At 55.2% G+C, this 15,643-nt stretch overlaps 1 protein-coding gene and 1 pseudogene across 1 annotated transcript; one reads left to right on the top strand and one right to left on the bottom strand.

Annotated features, from left to right (window-relative positions):
- Nucleotides 1-938: 938 nt before the first annotated feature.
- Nucleotides 939-3,958, bottom strand: PERM1 (PPARGC1 and ESRR induced regulator, muscle 1). The gene is made up of 3 exons (XM_075557286.1): nucleotides 1,882-3,958; nucleotides 1,254-1,379; nucleotides 939-1,054 (listed from the first exon to the last, which is right to left on the bottom strand). Exons 1-3 carry the CDS (start codon nucleotides 3,956-3,958, stop codon nucleotides 939-941), a joined length of 2,319 nt encoding a protein of 772 aa, XP_075413401.1.
- Nucleotides 3,959-7,517: 3,559 nt separating this feature from the next.
- Nucleotides 7,518-8,055, top strand: LOC142432714 (translationally-controlled tumor protein-like; annotated as a pseudogene).
- Nucleotides 8,056-15,643: the final 7,588 nt, after the last annotated feature.

Genomic DNA, 15,643 nt, shown 5'->3' on the forward strand with positions numbered 1-15,643 from the left:
AGGGGGAAATCTCCCGAGTGGACAGCTGAGGAGGTGGGGGGGTCCCAGTTTTGCCTGGGCCTGTGTGATGGGGGGAGAACTGTCAGGAGAGACCAGCACTACTCGACCAGAAAGAAACAAAGGAGATTTTATTGGTTCTCTGTGTCCTCCTTTCAGACCCCAAGGCCATGGAGCCTTGTGCCCACCTCCTCAGGCCCTCCCCTGTACCTGACCCCCACGGTGCCCTGCCTTCAGACTCCAGCCACTCCCATGCCACCCGGGAGTTCTGGGATCACCCAGGTGCCCAGCTCCCCTTGACGCTCTTCCTGTGCTTGCCTCCGCGCCTGCTCTTCAGGGACCCCCAAAGTTGGGTCATGGTGGTGTACTGCAGACCTCTGCCCTGCAGGGGCTGCCAGCCATCTCTCTTCCTTGGGACCCTGCTCCCTGTCTCAGCCTCAGACAGCCTGGCCCACAGCCCCTGGGGCTCAGAGAGGCCTTGGAGGTCCTGGAAACAGTACCCCCCTCCCTGCTGCCTCATTCGTAGCCCCAGCTGCCCAACTCCTCCCCCGACATACACACCTGCCCACACCCCAGTTCCTTGCTGCTGCTCTGACCCCATCCTGCCCTCTCAGCTTAGGGTCACCAGGCAGGGTACAGCCACCCATCTAAGGACACTCACCATTGCATGCCGGAACCCGACGTCCTATGGCCCCCTCCATGTCCCTGGCTGAATCAGCTGTCCACCCCCTACTCATTGTGTGCTCCAGAGCCCCACCCCTCAGGCAGGCAGGGGGGGACCTCGTCTTTGGGTCCACTCACTGGACCCTCTGGTGGCGCTGGGGGACGGGAAACCCCGGCTTAGGATATCAGCCCTTGTCTGGACCAAGGTCCAAAGGACAGGGCCATCACCCAGGCCGTCGGCTCCTGGTCCTGCTGTCTTCCTGGACAGGGCCAGACTCTTAGGGGCTGGGGCTGCGGCTGGGGCTGGGGCTGGGGCTGGGGCTGGGTCGTCCCCTTGCGGCTTGGCGGCGGAAGTACCGGATGGCAGAAATGGTGCCAAGGTTGGCCAGCAAGACTGTAAGAGAAGCACCAAGCCCCTGAGAGCTGGCTGCAGCCTGGAGACCCCCTTTCCTTCCAAGGGTCAGAGCAGACCAGCAGGTGGAGGAGGAGCCAGGGCGGGGAGTTGCCCTGAGCACCTGGCGCACCTCCCCCACCCCCTGCTAGGCACAGCACCCCAGGTGAGGCCCCCTCCCTCCCTCCAAGGGCCCCCACACCTGTCTTCCAGGCATCTGGGGTGTGCAGGTCGGATGTCCTCACAGCCCAGGTGGCAAAGGCCACAAACACCAAGCACATGTCCCTCTGGCTGAAGGTGAACACAGGGCTGGGCCCGCGAGGCTCCCCTAGGACAGAGACACCCCCACTCCAGATGTCCTGCTTCATGGGGCACCTGCCCTTGACAAGGCCAGCCCACCCAGACACAGCCAGACCCAGGGCGCCATCCCACGTCATGCCTCTCCTTGACATGTCCAGAGTCACCTGTCCCCAACAGGTCTAATCTGAGTCACTCCTGTCCCCGATGCACTCTCCCCACGACATGTGCTCAGAGACTCAGTGGCGTGTGGGGTCAAGTCAGGGTGACCCTCTGATGCCTGCCTTCCTGATAAATGTCTTCCTGACGTGACAGGAGCCCAGGAGTGTGGGTGAACTCGCTGGCCTGGGCAGGCCAAACGCCACGGTACTGGGATGGCCAGCAGCTGGCCCTTCCCTCCCCACCAGTCCCAGTCTCCCCACCCCACCAGCTCAGGACCTGGGTCCTGCCGCCCCTCTGGGCCCTGGCTGCCCTCCCAACTGGGCTCCTTAGACAGCGTCCCTGGGCCTGGACATGGTGCTGCTGGCACTCACCTGCCCGCCTGCCTGCCAGGCTCAGGGCCAGGCTCAGCTCCTGTGTGGTGGCCCCAGGAGGCCCAGGTGGGGGTGCCAGCTCCACCACTCGCTCAATGTCCTCTTCCCCGAAGAAGTGCTCGTAGGCCTCAGGGAGGGAGATGGGCACAGGGTCTCCGGGTGGAGGGGCTGGCACAGGTTCAGCTGGCTGGCTGGGGGCTAGGGTACAGCCCTCATGTGACCTGGGCCTCTGGGCCCCACTGTCCCGGAAGAAAAACTCACAGACGTCAGGCCACTGCATGTCCCCAGGGACCTGCCCCATGGCCCCCTCCTCATCTTCCTCTTCCTCCTCCTCGATGGTATCACAGAAGAGAAACTCGTAGGCCTCAGGGAGCGTCAGGGCAAAGCTCCCCGATCGAGGCCCCCCCAAAGTGGAGGGGGTCGGAGGAGGTAGGTGTTTGAGGATCCGAGGCTGGGGTAGCCGGGGCCTGACTGCCACAGCATCCCAGGCCCCTGGCGCTGCCCGGGCCCCGGGTGCCACCCTGGCTGGTGAGGGTGGGCCCAGGGCTTCCCCCGGCTCAGGCTCTTCCAGCGAGGCCATGGAGAACCGCACTCTCTTCTTCTTGGGGGTCTGGGGAGGACCTGGGGGATGCTCGCCTGAGAAGTGACCAGGGCCATCTGCCGAGGACTCTGGTCCCCGTGGGGACACAGCAAGGCTCACATCCAGCCCAGCCCCAGGTCCAGACTCCCCCATACCAGGCAGGGCCTCGGGGATAGAGGTCCAGGAGGGGGCAGCCGTGGTGGCGCTGGGGACAGGCGTGCACATGTCTATGGCAGCTTTGTCCTGGGGATCGGGGCGAGGCAGGGCTGAGTGAGGGGTAGTTGGGTGCACCTGTTGATTGACTTCTGGGACCAGCGTCAGCAGACCCTCATCATGCCCGACTCTGGAGAGCAGTGGGGAGCAGGAGACAGGGGCGGATGGGGCCCCAGTGGGGGGAGGCTGGGACTCAGGTGAAGATGCAGTTGCTGCAGGGGGAGGCTCAGAGTTGGGTACAGACAGGACCCCATCAGGGGGCAGCTCAGAATCCTGCGTAGACGGAGCCCTGGGGGCTGGGGGCTCAAAGTCGGGAACAGACAAGACCCCATCAGGGAGTGACTCAGAATCCAGTGTAGATTTGGAATCCTGTGCAGACGGAGCCCTGTGGGCTGGGGGCTCAGAGTCGGGAGGAGACGAAGGTCCATCAGGGAGCGACTCAGAATCCAGTGTAGACAGGTCCCCATCAGGGGGAAGCTGGGAGTCTGAGGCAGACAGAGCCCCATTGGGAGGGGACTCAGAGTCAGGGGTGCATGTGAGGCACTGCTCCGCCTTGGGGGTGGTTCTCCCCCGGCCTGTACCCCGCCGGGGAGCGGGAGTTGGGGTGCCAGGGTCAGCCTCCTGCCTGGTGCCTAGGCCTGTCTCTGCAGCAAGGGCTGGAGTCCGGGCCTTGGAGGGCGGCGGGGAGTCCGGCCCTGCTGGGTGCCCGCCCCCCTTGGTGCCGGCTGTCCGCTTCTTCTTCCTGCTCGGGCTTCGCTTCAGGGCCCCCGGGCTGCTGGGGGGCTTCTGGGGCATTCCAGGACTCTGAAGGGGCTCCCCAGGTGGATTCTCAGGGGGCCTAGGGACAGGGCCTCGGGAGGCTGGGCCCTGCAGAAGCCTCTGCATGTCGTCCCCTGCGGATCCCTGATATGTCGTGGGGCTAGGAGGGCCAGCGCTGGAGCTGGGGGCCTGCCGGCCTCCGGACTGTGCGGACGTGACCGGCGTCTGCTGACCAGCTCCCGGGGCCAAAAGAGGCTCACACCTGCTGACCAGCAGCCGGGTGCCTGTGCCCTCCTCCTCCTCTGGGCACCACAGGCCCCTCCCGGTCAGAACTGGCTGCCGGGTGAGGAGGGGCGGGGGCCCAGGGGGACTGCCGCCACTGCTGTCCCCTTGGTCAATATCACTGGACAAGGGCTCGTCCCCGGATGCCAGGTCAGCCTGCAGGAGGCCGCACTCGTCGGCGGTGGCGGCAAACTCGGCCCAGTCCCGGTCACTCAGCTGGACGCTGTACTGGAAGTTTTCCATCCTGAGTCAGTCGGCATCAGGAAGGAGGACATCAGGGACCCCGAGGCAGGGTGGCAGGTGGCTCTGTCCCCCTGGGCTCCTGGCCTGGGGGGCTGTACTCTACCCCCTCCCTGAAAGAAAGCACAGAGGGGACATCCGGGGCGACTGTGCCCCTGCAGGATTCTTGCTAACCTGTTAGCTGGTTCGCTCCGAGCAGGAAGCTCTCCCGCTCCGACTCTGCCTGTTTCCAAACTGAGCCCAAGAGTGTCTAAGGAGAGCAGAGAACAATCCCGAGGTCAGACAGGGCCCTGACCACGGGAGACTCGACCTCCTGCTCCGTCAGGCCCAGATGGAGCGTCCTCCTCAGCTGCCCACATCCTCCAAGGCGCCTCTGTCTGCTCAAGGACTCCCAGTCCCTGGCCTGTCCCAGCATGCCCCAGGAGGCAGGTGGCCAGGGAGGCGGGCCCCACTGTTCAGCAGGTGACTTGTCTTGCAGTGACCTTCCACCAGCTGAGCTGGGGCCATGTTGGGCCAGCCTTCCTCAGAGCTCGCCAACGTCCCACTGCGGCTGCCAGGGCTAGTGCAGCTCGTCAGGGAGACTTGGCCGCAGCTTTGGGAACGCCTGACCAGGGTCACAGGATGCAGGCAGGCACATGTCCTTGACCCCGGCAGCCCCAGGGCCATTCCAGGGTCTGGGTGCCCACCTCTGCCCGGCTCACTGAGGCCCCCAGTGCCTCCACCCCTGCTGGGCGGCCTCTCGGGCTGGGAGAGTCCTGAGAAGGGGGTTTCAAGTCCAAGGCTGTGGCTTCCTGACCCACTGACCTTCACTTCCTCACCCGGCTCCTGGGAAGTCCCTGGAGGTGTCCCCAAGGGGGACCCTTGGGAGGGATGTGGCCTACTTGGGACCCCACAGCTGGGTGGGGCTCTGAGGGGGTCTCAGTGCGTCCCGGGCAGCATGGTGCAGTGTGACAAGGAAAGCCCCACCCCCACTGCCAAAAATACCGCGTCCTCCTGGTCACACACGCCTCCCACTGCCCTCAGAGTCCAGGCCACAAATAGATGGCATTTGAGGGCCCTCCAGCTAGTGAGGGACACCTCCCGTGTGGCCGGGCCTGGAGCTGGCCCAGATCAAGGGAGGACACAGGCCAGGGAGCAAACAATGCAGGCTGACCAGGTCTCCAGGACTTCCAGGCTCAGGCTGCAGCCCCTCCCTTCCTTCACAGCCCCTCCCCCTCTGAGAGCTCCTTCCCTCTACCGTTGCTGTGAGGTGCCATCAATTGCTCCGACCCATCCTGGTCTTATCACAACAGATGGAACACTGCCTGGCCCTGCACCATCCTCGGATTATTCCCGTGCCTGAACCCAGTGTTGCAGCTGTGGGTCAATTCAACTCATCCGGGGCCTTCCGCCCTTTCCCTGACCCTCTACGTTACCAACCAGGGACTCCCAGGGACTGCTCGCTCCTGACATGTCCAAAGTATGTGAGACGAAGTCTCGCCATCCTGGCCTCTAAGGAGCGCTCTGACCCTACTTCTTCCGAGACAGATCGGTTTGTCCTTTGGTCAGTCCGTGGTCCTCAGTCTTCTTCTCCAGCACCACCATTCAAATGCATCGACTCTTCTGCAGTCTTCCTTATTCAATGCCCACCTTGCACGGGGGATATGAGGCGACTGAAAGTACCACGGCGTGGGCCAGGAGCACTTCAGTCCTCAGCTCAGAGTGATCTCCCCGTGCTATAGTTTATTGTGCCAGCCTGGCCGATAAACACAAGTCGGATTAACTGAAGGGCAGAGGGATAAATGGCTCGGTGAGCCTCACCTTGGTTGTTCTGTGCCTCAGTTTATTTATTTATTTTATTGTTTTTTTTAAACATTTTATTAGGGGCTCATACAACTCTTATCACAATCCATGCATATACATACATCAATTGTATAAAGCACATCTGTACATTCTTTGCCCTAATCATTTTCTTTTTTTTTCTATTCTTTTTTTACATTTTATTAGGGGCTCATACAACTCTTATCACCATTCATACATACACATACATCAATTGTATAAAGCACATCCGCACATTCCCTGCCCCAATCATTCTCAAAGCATTTGCTCTCCACTTAAGCCCTTTGCATCAGGTCCTTTTTTTCCCCCTCCCTTCCCGCCCCCCCCTCCCTCATATGCCCTTGGTAATTTATACATTGTTATTTTGTCATATCTTGCCCTATCCGGAGTTCTGTGCCTCAGTTTAAAGGGGTACACTACCTGTGGGATGCCTAGCCTGTGGACTGTGTCACTGTAAATTGAGGTCCCTTTAAGCCCACACGATTGGAATGTTCATCTCTGGAGCTGGGGACTGACAGTTGATGACAGTTGGGGCCCTGCCTTGCTGTTTGCTGCCTGGGTATATATAGCCCAGCTCTCTCTACAAAAGGGGACTGGCACCTGGCGGCTCTCAAGCCTTGAAGGACTGCTAGTGTCTCACTGCTTTATAATTTAACTGTTAATTTCTTGTGTTATCTGTATATAATTTAATGGTTTATTTCTTGAATTATATATCTATCTTTATAAATATATTTATATATAATTACTAGCAATCTGGTTTGTCTCTCTAGAGAACCCTGTCCAATACACCCCGCTTCTCAGCCCTCTAAAGAGGTCCTGGTGCGGCAGACGGATCCAATGCAATGCTGTCTTTTGATCTTTGGGCTGCTGCTTCTGTGAGCACTTAGCCCAGCAAGACGAACCCTTTAGAGTTTCATTTCTCAATTTTTCATGATGTCACAGTGGTGAGCCTTTGGGTCTTCTTGACAGTGAGTCATCGTTCATCCTGAAGGCTGCAGTCCTTGATCGTCATCAGCAAGGGCCTCAAGGCCTCCTCTCTTGCAGCAAGCAAGGCTGTGTCATCTGCACACAGCAGGCTGTTACTAAGCCTTCCTCCTACCCCGATGCCACACTCTTCTTCGTATAACCCAGCTTTTCTGATGATTTGCTCAATGTACCAGGGGTACCCCCCAAAACCCTGATGCCTATTTGTGTTTTTTTTTATGTGAGGGAGATTGTGCATTTGGAGTGTATTACACCAGTTCAGATCGTTAATCAAGCTTTCTACTTAGATGTCCTGAAAAGATTGTTTAACAGTGTGAGACCAAAAACAAAAAAGGCCTGATTTGTAGCAGATGGGGGACTGGTTTGCCACCATGACAATGTACCTGCTCACGCAGCCATCTCAGTGCACTAGGTTGGGGCAAAAACAGCACGCCTCTCTTGTCTCACACACCTGACTCACCTGACCTCGCTCTGTGGGACTTCTTTTTGTTTCTGTGAATGAAGAGGGACATGAAAGGACAGTGATTTGTCGATGTAGAAGAGGTGAAGAAAAAATGAGGGAGGTGCTGTCAGTCATCCAAACAGATGAGTTTAAAAAATGTTTCCAAGAATGGAATTGCGGCCCTTTCCGCCCGCTCCCCCCTCCCCCCCGAGCACCGCTCCAGCCGCACCGCGCTCGCTCAGAGCTCCGGGCTCCTGCTAAGTTAGCGCCGCCGCTGCTGTCTCCCTTCAGCCGCCATCATGATCATCTACCCTACCGGGACCTCATCAGCCATGATGAGATGTTCTCCGACATCTACAAGATCCCAGAGATCGCAGACGGGCTGTGTCTGGAAGTGGAGGGGAAGATGGTCAGTAGGACTGAAGGTGCCATCGATGACTCCCTCATTGGGGGTAACGCCTCAGCTGAAGGCCCCGATGGTGATGCAGCAGAAAGCACCGTGGTCACTGGTGTTGATATTGTCATGAACCATCACTTGCAGGAAACCAGCTTCACAAAAGAAGCCTACAAGAAATACATCAAAGACTACATGAAATCAATCAAAGGCAAACTTGAAGAACAGAAACCAGAAAGAGTAAAGCCTTTTATGACAGGTGCTGCAGAACAAATCAAGAACATCCTTGCAAATTCAAAAACTACCAGTTCTTTATTGGTGAGAACATGAATCCAGATGGCATGGTTGCTCTGCTGGACGACCGTGAAGATGGTGTCACCCCATACATGATCTTCTTTAAGGATGGCTTAGAGATGGAGAAATGCTAACACCGTGGGCAACTCACGACCGGTGCCTCATCCTGACTGGCTGCTGTTCATCCACACGACACCAGGACTTAGACAGACGGAACTGATATCATTGTGAGCTCTTCATTTACTTTTGACCTTGATTTATTTGGAGCGGAGGCTTTTTTTTTTTTTAAAGGAAAAAAAATGTCGTATAGGTTGTCTAAAATAAAATGCATTTAAACTAAAAAAAAAAAAGAATGGAATTGCGGATTTGACAAATGTATTAAGTGTAATGAAGAGTACTTTGAAGATGATAAGGTTGTTTTTCAATTTTTTAAAAAAATACATAGCTTTGGAAAAAATTCCTGTGTTGGGTGCATAAGCAAATGTGGCGAAGAAAGCTGATGGTGCCCGGCTATCAAAAGAGATAGCATCTGGGGTCTTAAAGGCTTGAAGGTAAACAAGCGGCCATCTAGCTCAGAAGCAACAAAGTCCACATGGAAGAAGCACACCAGCCTGTGCGATCACAAGGTGTCAAAGGGATCAGGTATAAGGCATCATTTGAACAAAAAAATCTTACCATAGTGAATGAAGGGGGAAGTGCAGAGTGGAGACCCAAAGCCCATTTGTCGGTCACTGGAGATCTCCTTGCAGATGGGGCTAGGGGAGGAGATGAGTCAGTCAGGGTGCAATGTAGCATCAATGAAGAATACAGTTTTCCTCTAGTTCCTAAATGCTTCCTCCCGCCACCTCACCCAACTACCATGATCTGAATTCTGCTTTTCAAGTCTGGATAGAGCAGAGGATGTACACTGGTGCAGATAGGACCTGGAGGCACAGGGAATCCAGGGCGGATGATACCTTCAGGACCAGGGGTGTGAGTGGCAATGGAGGGTAGAGGGAGAGTGGGTTGGAAAGAGGGACCCGATTACAAGGATCTACATGTGGCCTCCTCCCTGAGGGACAGACAACAGAAAAGGGGGTGAAGGGAGACGTCGGACAAGGTAAGATATGACAAAATAATAATTTATAAATTATCAAGGGCTCATGAGGGAGGGGGGGAGCGGGGAGGGAAGGGGAAAAAAGAGGGCCTGATGCAAAGGGCTTACGTGGAGAACAAACGCTTTGAAAATGATGAGGGCAATGAATGTACAGATGTGCTTTATACAATTGATGTATGTATGGATTGTGATAAGAGTTGTAGTAGACCCTAATAAAATGTTTTTTTTTAATTCCTGTGTTGGGGGGGGGTACCCCCTCATACAGATTGAACATTTATGGGGAGAGAATACAGCCCTGTCCACACCTTTCCTAATTTTTTTAATACCATGCAGGATTCCCGGGTTCCATTCCCACGACTGCCCCTTGACCCATGTACAAGTTCTGCATGAGCACGGTCAAGTCTTGTGGAACTCCTATCCTTCTCAAGGTGACCCATAGTCGACTCTGATCCTCCCGGTCGAATCCTTTTATTGTCTGCTTTAAGCCAAGACCCATCTGCCATCAGTGATGATACCCCTTGTTCCAGGTCCTCTTCTGAATCCAGCCGGAACGTCTGCCAGCTCCCTGTCGATGGACTGCTGCGATAGTAGTTGGATGATCTGCAGCGACATTGTGCTTGCATGTGCTACTAATGATATAGTTCTATATTTGAGCAGTCTGTTGGGTCACCTCTCTTTGGAATGGGCACAAATATGGATCTCTTCCAGTCAGCTAGGCAAATCGCTGTCTTTCAAATCTCCTGGCATCAATGAGTAAGTGCGTCCAGTGCTTCCTTGTGGAAGCTTGTGGAAACATTTCCTAGTGGTATGCCATCCATTTGATTCCTGGATGTAGCTTAGGCTACTGCTTTCAGTGCAGTTTGAACTTCTTCCTTCAGCACCATGGGTTCTTATCTATGTGCTACCTCCTGAAATGGTAGAATGCCAACTAGTTCTTTTGGGTACCGTGACTCTGTGTATTCTATCTTCTCTTGATGCTTCGAGGCTTGAATTCTCTTCTCGGGTTCTTTCAGTTTCAGATGTGCTGCACATGCTGTTCCCTTTGCTTTTTTCATTCTAGGTCTTTGCACTCTTTGTTACACGCGTTGGCTTTGTTTTCTAGAGCTGCCTTTGGACATTTTCGGTTCGGCTCTGACTTCATCCTGTCTTTCTTCCATTTGCTTTGGCTGCTCAACAAGTAAGAGCAGGTTTCAGAGTCTCTCTGACATCCACTTTGATCTTTTCTTTCTTTCCTGTCTTTGTAATGACCGTGTGCTTTCTTCATGAATGGTCTTGATGGCCTCCCTCAGCTCATTCTGTCATTAGTGTTCCATGTGTCAAATCTGTTCCTGAGATGGTCTCAAAATTCAGATGGGATAAACTGAAGGCTGGATATTGGCTCTCGTGGACTTCTTTTGCTTTTCTTCAGCTCAACCTGAACTTACATGGGAGCAATTGATGGTCTGTTCCACAGTCAGCTCCTGGCTGCTTTTAGCTGCACCTCTTGAGCTTCTCCATCGTCTCCTCCCACAGACGTCGTCCACTTGATTTCTGTGTATTCCATCTGGGGACGCCCATGTGTATAGTTGCCTTTTGTGTGGTTGAAAAAATATACTTGCTGCGAACAAGTCATTGGTCTTGCAAAATTCTCTCATGCCATCTCCAGCTTCCTTTCTTTCACCAGGTCCATATTTTCCCATGACTGTCCCTTCCTTCCTCTGTTTCCAACTTTTACATTCCAATGGCCAATGATTGTCAGTGCGCCTTGATTGCATGTCTGATCAACTTCTGGCCAAAGTCGTTGATAGAATTTTAATAATAGTTTTATTCATCGGATTTCCCTGAAGGCAGAGAGATATAACCCTATTACAGACGTCACTGTACTCCATGATGAAACAATGTCCTTTTGGCAATGAATGCCATTCCTTTTGATTGTGTTATTCCCAATTTTCTGAATCAAAGTGGTCAACACCAGTCCATTTCAGCTCACTGATGCTGACGATACCGATGTTTATGCGTTCCATTTCATTGCTGACGACTTACAATTTTCTGAGATTCAGACCTTGAACTTCATATTCATACCTCGTATTCCAAGTTCCGATTGTTGGCGGATTTTTGCAGCTGTTTCTCCATACCTTGAGTCATGCTCCATCAGCAAATGAAGATTCGACGGCTCCCCTCCCACAGGCTTCACCATGGTGGACTCCACTCTTAGAACTCAGCCCCTCCTCAGCCACGAGGACAATGGTCCGCTCCCATTCGCTGGGCCTCCAGTCTCTGACCGCGTTCTGAAGCCAGCTCTGTGCACAGTTTGCAGCAGCGTGTCTGGAGTCCAGTCCTTCGTCCCTGTCTGTGCTGAGTCTGGAAGCTCCGCTGAAACCCGTTCCCTTTGGGTGACCCTTCGCGCATTTGAAATGCCAGCGACACAACAACCCACAAGACACCACAGTAGGACAGACCGACCGACAAGTGGACCCCTCCACTAGCGGCCTAAAAGCCCAGTGCAGGTCCTGATTCCTGGGGGCACAGAAAGAGTTACAAAGGACCAGGTCCCCCAAATTTCCTTACAGTCTTTTGGGAGTGGGTCACTCTCAAGCCTAGAAGTGGGCCTGGTACCTTCTCTGACCTTGAGGCTCCCTGACCAGCGTGTCTGAACCTGGGGACATGCTGGGTCGTAAACATGATCTGGAGAAGGTGGGGAAGACCCAGAGTGGGAGATCAGGCTCCCCCCAAGCTCCTTTCACCCGCCCTCCTAAGCCCTCAGGCAGAGTCCTGAAGAGCAGCCCCCTCTCTCCCCGCACCAAGAGGCCTTGTGGGAGAAGGGGCCTGGTGACACAGAGACAGGTGGGGGCCCTGCCTCTGGTGAGCACAGATAGGTGAACAGCCTACCCATGGCCACACAGCCTTGCAGAACTGGGTCCCAGTTTCTCCCCCACCCCACCCCCCACACACCAGCACCAATCAACCAAGTCTGGTCCCCATGCTGCCCTCCTTCTGCCACCTCCTCCAGCTCATGGACAGGAAGTGGGGGTGGGGCAGCAGACACTAGCAAGCAGGGGACTGAGGTCATGTCTGACAGGCACTTGCTCTGGGAGGCAGGGAGCTGCTGTGAGGTGGTGCTGCGCAGCAGAGACTAGGAGAGACCAGCCCCAGTGTGGGAACAGGGGCGAGGTCAGGCACAGAGCCCGGATGGGGGAAGATGGGCTCACGTGGGGCCTTACTCAAACCTGTGCAGAAACCACACTCCCACACTCATCACCAGGAAGAGGGAGGTGGGGGGTTCCCACTAGGTGGAACACCTGCCTGGACTTGGTGCCGACTCCAGTCAGAGCACCCATAGGGGCCTTGCACCTCACCCTACCCAGCCAAGGGGCAGCCGCTATGTGGGCGCCACACTGTGCTTACCCAGGTATTTGTCCGTGGATATCAGTTGTTTCTAAATAGTGCAAGTAGTGCTGCTTAGGGTATGCTTGAGCCCTTCTTCTGACACACACACACACACACACACACACACACACACACACACACACACACACACCCTGAGGGAGAGGTGCAGGCTCCAGGGCAGGCATCTGTTTGGCATTAGGGGGCTGCTGCCCTGTGGTTTGCTGTGATAGTTAGGCTCATTGTGCCAACCTGGCCAATAGGAACATGTAGGATTAATCAGCTCACAGTTTGATTGGAGGGCAAAGAGATAAATGACTCTGCAAAGCCCACCCCCATCTCTCTTGCTCTCTGGTGATTGGACCAACGTGCTGCTGCTTTAGTTAGTTCTCTGCCTCAACCTGTGTGCTACACTACCTGTGGGCCAAGCCAACCCGCTGGTGCATACATTGCTTGAGCTTGAGCCTGGTGGGTCCTTTCATCTTGCCTTGCTTGAGCTTGATATCTAAGCTCTGGAGCTACTGACTGTTGCTGACCCGCCCTGATGTTTGCTGCCTGCGGGTGGACTCTGTCTGCCTTGCCTGAGGGAGGACTCCGCTGTCTGCTTCCTTGACCGTGGATTAAAGGACTTCCAGTATATTAGCTGTTCCACGGAAGTGAGTTGAATTGAGCCCTCAGCACTGCTGTGTGGACTATTTAGCTGTTGTATTCATTCTCCCTGTATAAACGTATCCATCTATATCTATACGCATAAGTGTCCTGGTTTTGTTTCTCTGGAGATCCCTGGGTGCCTCACACACGTGCCACAGTGCCTGCATACTTCATGCCCCGCTGCAGCCCATGGGCTCCGCCTCGTTCCGTTGTCACACGAGCGTTTGTCTCCGACAACAAGGAGGCTCTGGACCTCTGGGGCCTCTTCTTTGGAGAGAGTCTGACCAGTGTGTCTGCCCTGTCCCCGGGAGTGAGTCCTTGGAGGCTGCCGGGCACTCGGAGGTGAACTTGCCGGCAGATCTGTTCCATGAGCACCGTCTTCTCCCTCCGGGTTTTCTCTTCACTCTTCAACAGGCTCTGCAATGCACCCTTCCTAATGTCAACGGGGCGCACTCACCCAAAGTCTCCTGCCTTTAAATAAACGCGCCAAGGAATGGACAGTTGCTTGTCTTTGTCCTCCTCGCTGGCCCTTCCCCTCACCTCCAGGTCTGCCACCGCTTGGTATCACCTTTTGGGGGCAGAGGCGTGGGAAGGCTGCAGGATATGTGTCACACCCCACCCCGCCGCCGGCCTGGACTGAGGTGCTGTAGCAGCTACATGTTGGGCTGCGATCTGCATGGCTGGCAGTTCGAAACCACCAGGAGCTCCTCAGGAGAAAGACTGGGCTTTCTACTCCCATAAACCGCTATTGGCTCAGAAACTCACAGGGTCACTAAGAGTCAGCATGGACTCACTGGATGGCAGGGAGTTTGGTTTGTGGACTGTGTGGACATTGACCGGCCATTGGAAGTGTCACATCTCCCTGCTTGTGCACAGAGGCCCAGCTGTGAGTCCCCCCTCCCCGACCCTCCCCCCTCCGTAAGGACTTGGGGCAGGGAAGTGGTAGGCACCCAGGGGAGAAGAAGCAAGGGCACGAGAAGGGCTATGTCACGGGCAAGGAGGACTGAGCTGAGGCTGGAGGTCTGAGGCACCCCAGTCTGGGAGCTCCTGGGACATCTGGCTGTAGGGCTGAGGACACATTGTGAATGTTGTGTGGCAGGGAGGGGCGATATGCCACCCTGATAACCCACCTCCCTGTGGGAGGCCGCCAGCTTCTGAGCCAGGGGGCACGATTGCAGGGATGGACAGATGGGTGGCCAGACAAAAGAACGGATGGATGGAGGAAGAGCAGCCAGACGGCCTTAAACAGACAGAAAAGGGGAGAGATGGCAAGGGTGTGGGCAGGAGCGGGCTGCAGAGTTCTGTGAACGGATCAGTGGCAGGGAGGGAGGATGCGGCATGCCGTGCTCTTGGTGGCCACAAGAGGGCAGCTGGACCCTACTGGACACGGACGGCCCATGGCGGGGAGGGGGGGGAGGGGGGGGTCCGGGTCTGGGTGTCCTCAGGCCCCACCCCATGCCTCCTCCGTGGAAAAGGATGGAATGGATACTCTGGGGGGTGAGGGGGGTTGCCTGCCAGCCCTGCCCCTACACCTGTTCTGGAAGCCAAAGAAACTCCTCACCTCGGCCTTGTCCGTTAGAGGGACAGATCTTAAAGTGAGAGCCAACTTTGGGGGGCACAAGCCTAGGGGTTTCTTCCCTTGTCCTTGTTTCATCGTTTTAGCCGTTGTTGTGGGAATGACCCTGTGTAACGAGACTGGCAAGACGTCATCTCAAGCCCTTTGGGCTTGTTATCAGTAGGGGCCAGTCCCTGAGGAAGGACATGGCTCCTGAGCAAAGAGGGGAGCCCTCCACAAAGGGGGTGAGCGCAGCAGCTGCAACAGCGAGCTCACACAGCAATGGTTGTGAAGACGGCTGGGACTGCGTATGTTCCTTGTGACCTCGGTCTGCTGTGAGTCAGAACTGACTCAGCAGTCCTTAATGACGGTACTACTGGACTCTCGCTGAAAGGCTATTAAAGAGCCAAGCAATTCACGGCACCAACACCGCTCCTTTCAGACTCCAAGGATCAGTTTCCCCCTCCCAATTATTCAGCCGGTCCCAAACAGTCATTGCCAATTACCCCTTCAATGGGGCAAAATGGTCTCTTGGTGTGAGGTTCCGCAGATACCAGGCCTTCAGGTCTGCTGCAGCTGTCTACCTGGTCAGGTGCTCCGGTTTGTTTTCTCTCCGCCCTTTCTAGTCTCTGATGACATTTAACGGAAAGAAGACCATTTCCCTCGCAAGGAGCTTTGGGTTTGGCCACAGTGCTGCAGTCTGTCCACTCTGCCACACGGCTCCCACAATGATGGCTTTTACAAGCAGAGCCAACCCTGTTAACAATCATTACTCACAGCTGAATCATATCACCATCTTCCCCCACCCTTTTACCAGGAAAAGAAGGTGCATCCTCCCCTGTCCCCTTGTTTTGAAACTCAACACACCCATGAAAGCACGGAAGCTGTTCCATCTCTCCCTCACGTGGGAGAGATCTACCTCCGTCCTTGGCTGCTCATGAGAAAGAATTCACACTGAAGCCTGGTTTATGATCCAAGTGAGTTTGATGAGAGTTAGAAGCACCTTCAGGTTTGACAGTAAATGGAACACAAACCAGACAGGGACCGCAGCTGCTGGACTGCAGCCTGGCCACACTGCACTATGTGGGAGC

The sequence above is a fragment of the Tenrec ecaudatus genome, chromosome 1, assembly GCF_050624435.1.
Source record: "Tenrec ecaudatus isolate mTenEca1 chromosome 1, mTenEca1.hap1, whole genome shotgun sequence".
NCBI classification, from domain to species: Eukaryota; Metazoa; Chordata; class Mammalia; order Afrosoricida; family Tenrecidae; genus Tenrec; species Tenrec ecaudatus.

Excerpts from the sequence above, each read along its gene's own strand:
- PERM1 (XM_075557286.1), bottom strand. The coding sequence starts at position 3,958 with ATGGAAAACTTCCAGTACAGCGTCCAGCTGAGTGACCGGGACTGGGCC. Across the intron at positions 1,380-1,881 it reads CCTGGCAGGCAGGCGGGCAG|GGGAGCCTCGCGGGCCCAGC; the intron begins GTGAGTGCCAGC and ends TCTCTGTCCTAG. Across the intron at positions 1,055-1,253 it reads CCCAGATGCCTGGAAGACAG|TCTTGCTGGCCAACCTTGGC; the intron begins GTGTGGGGGCCC and ends CTTCTCTTACAG.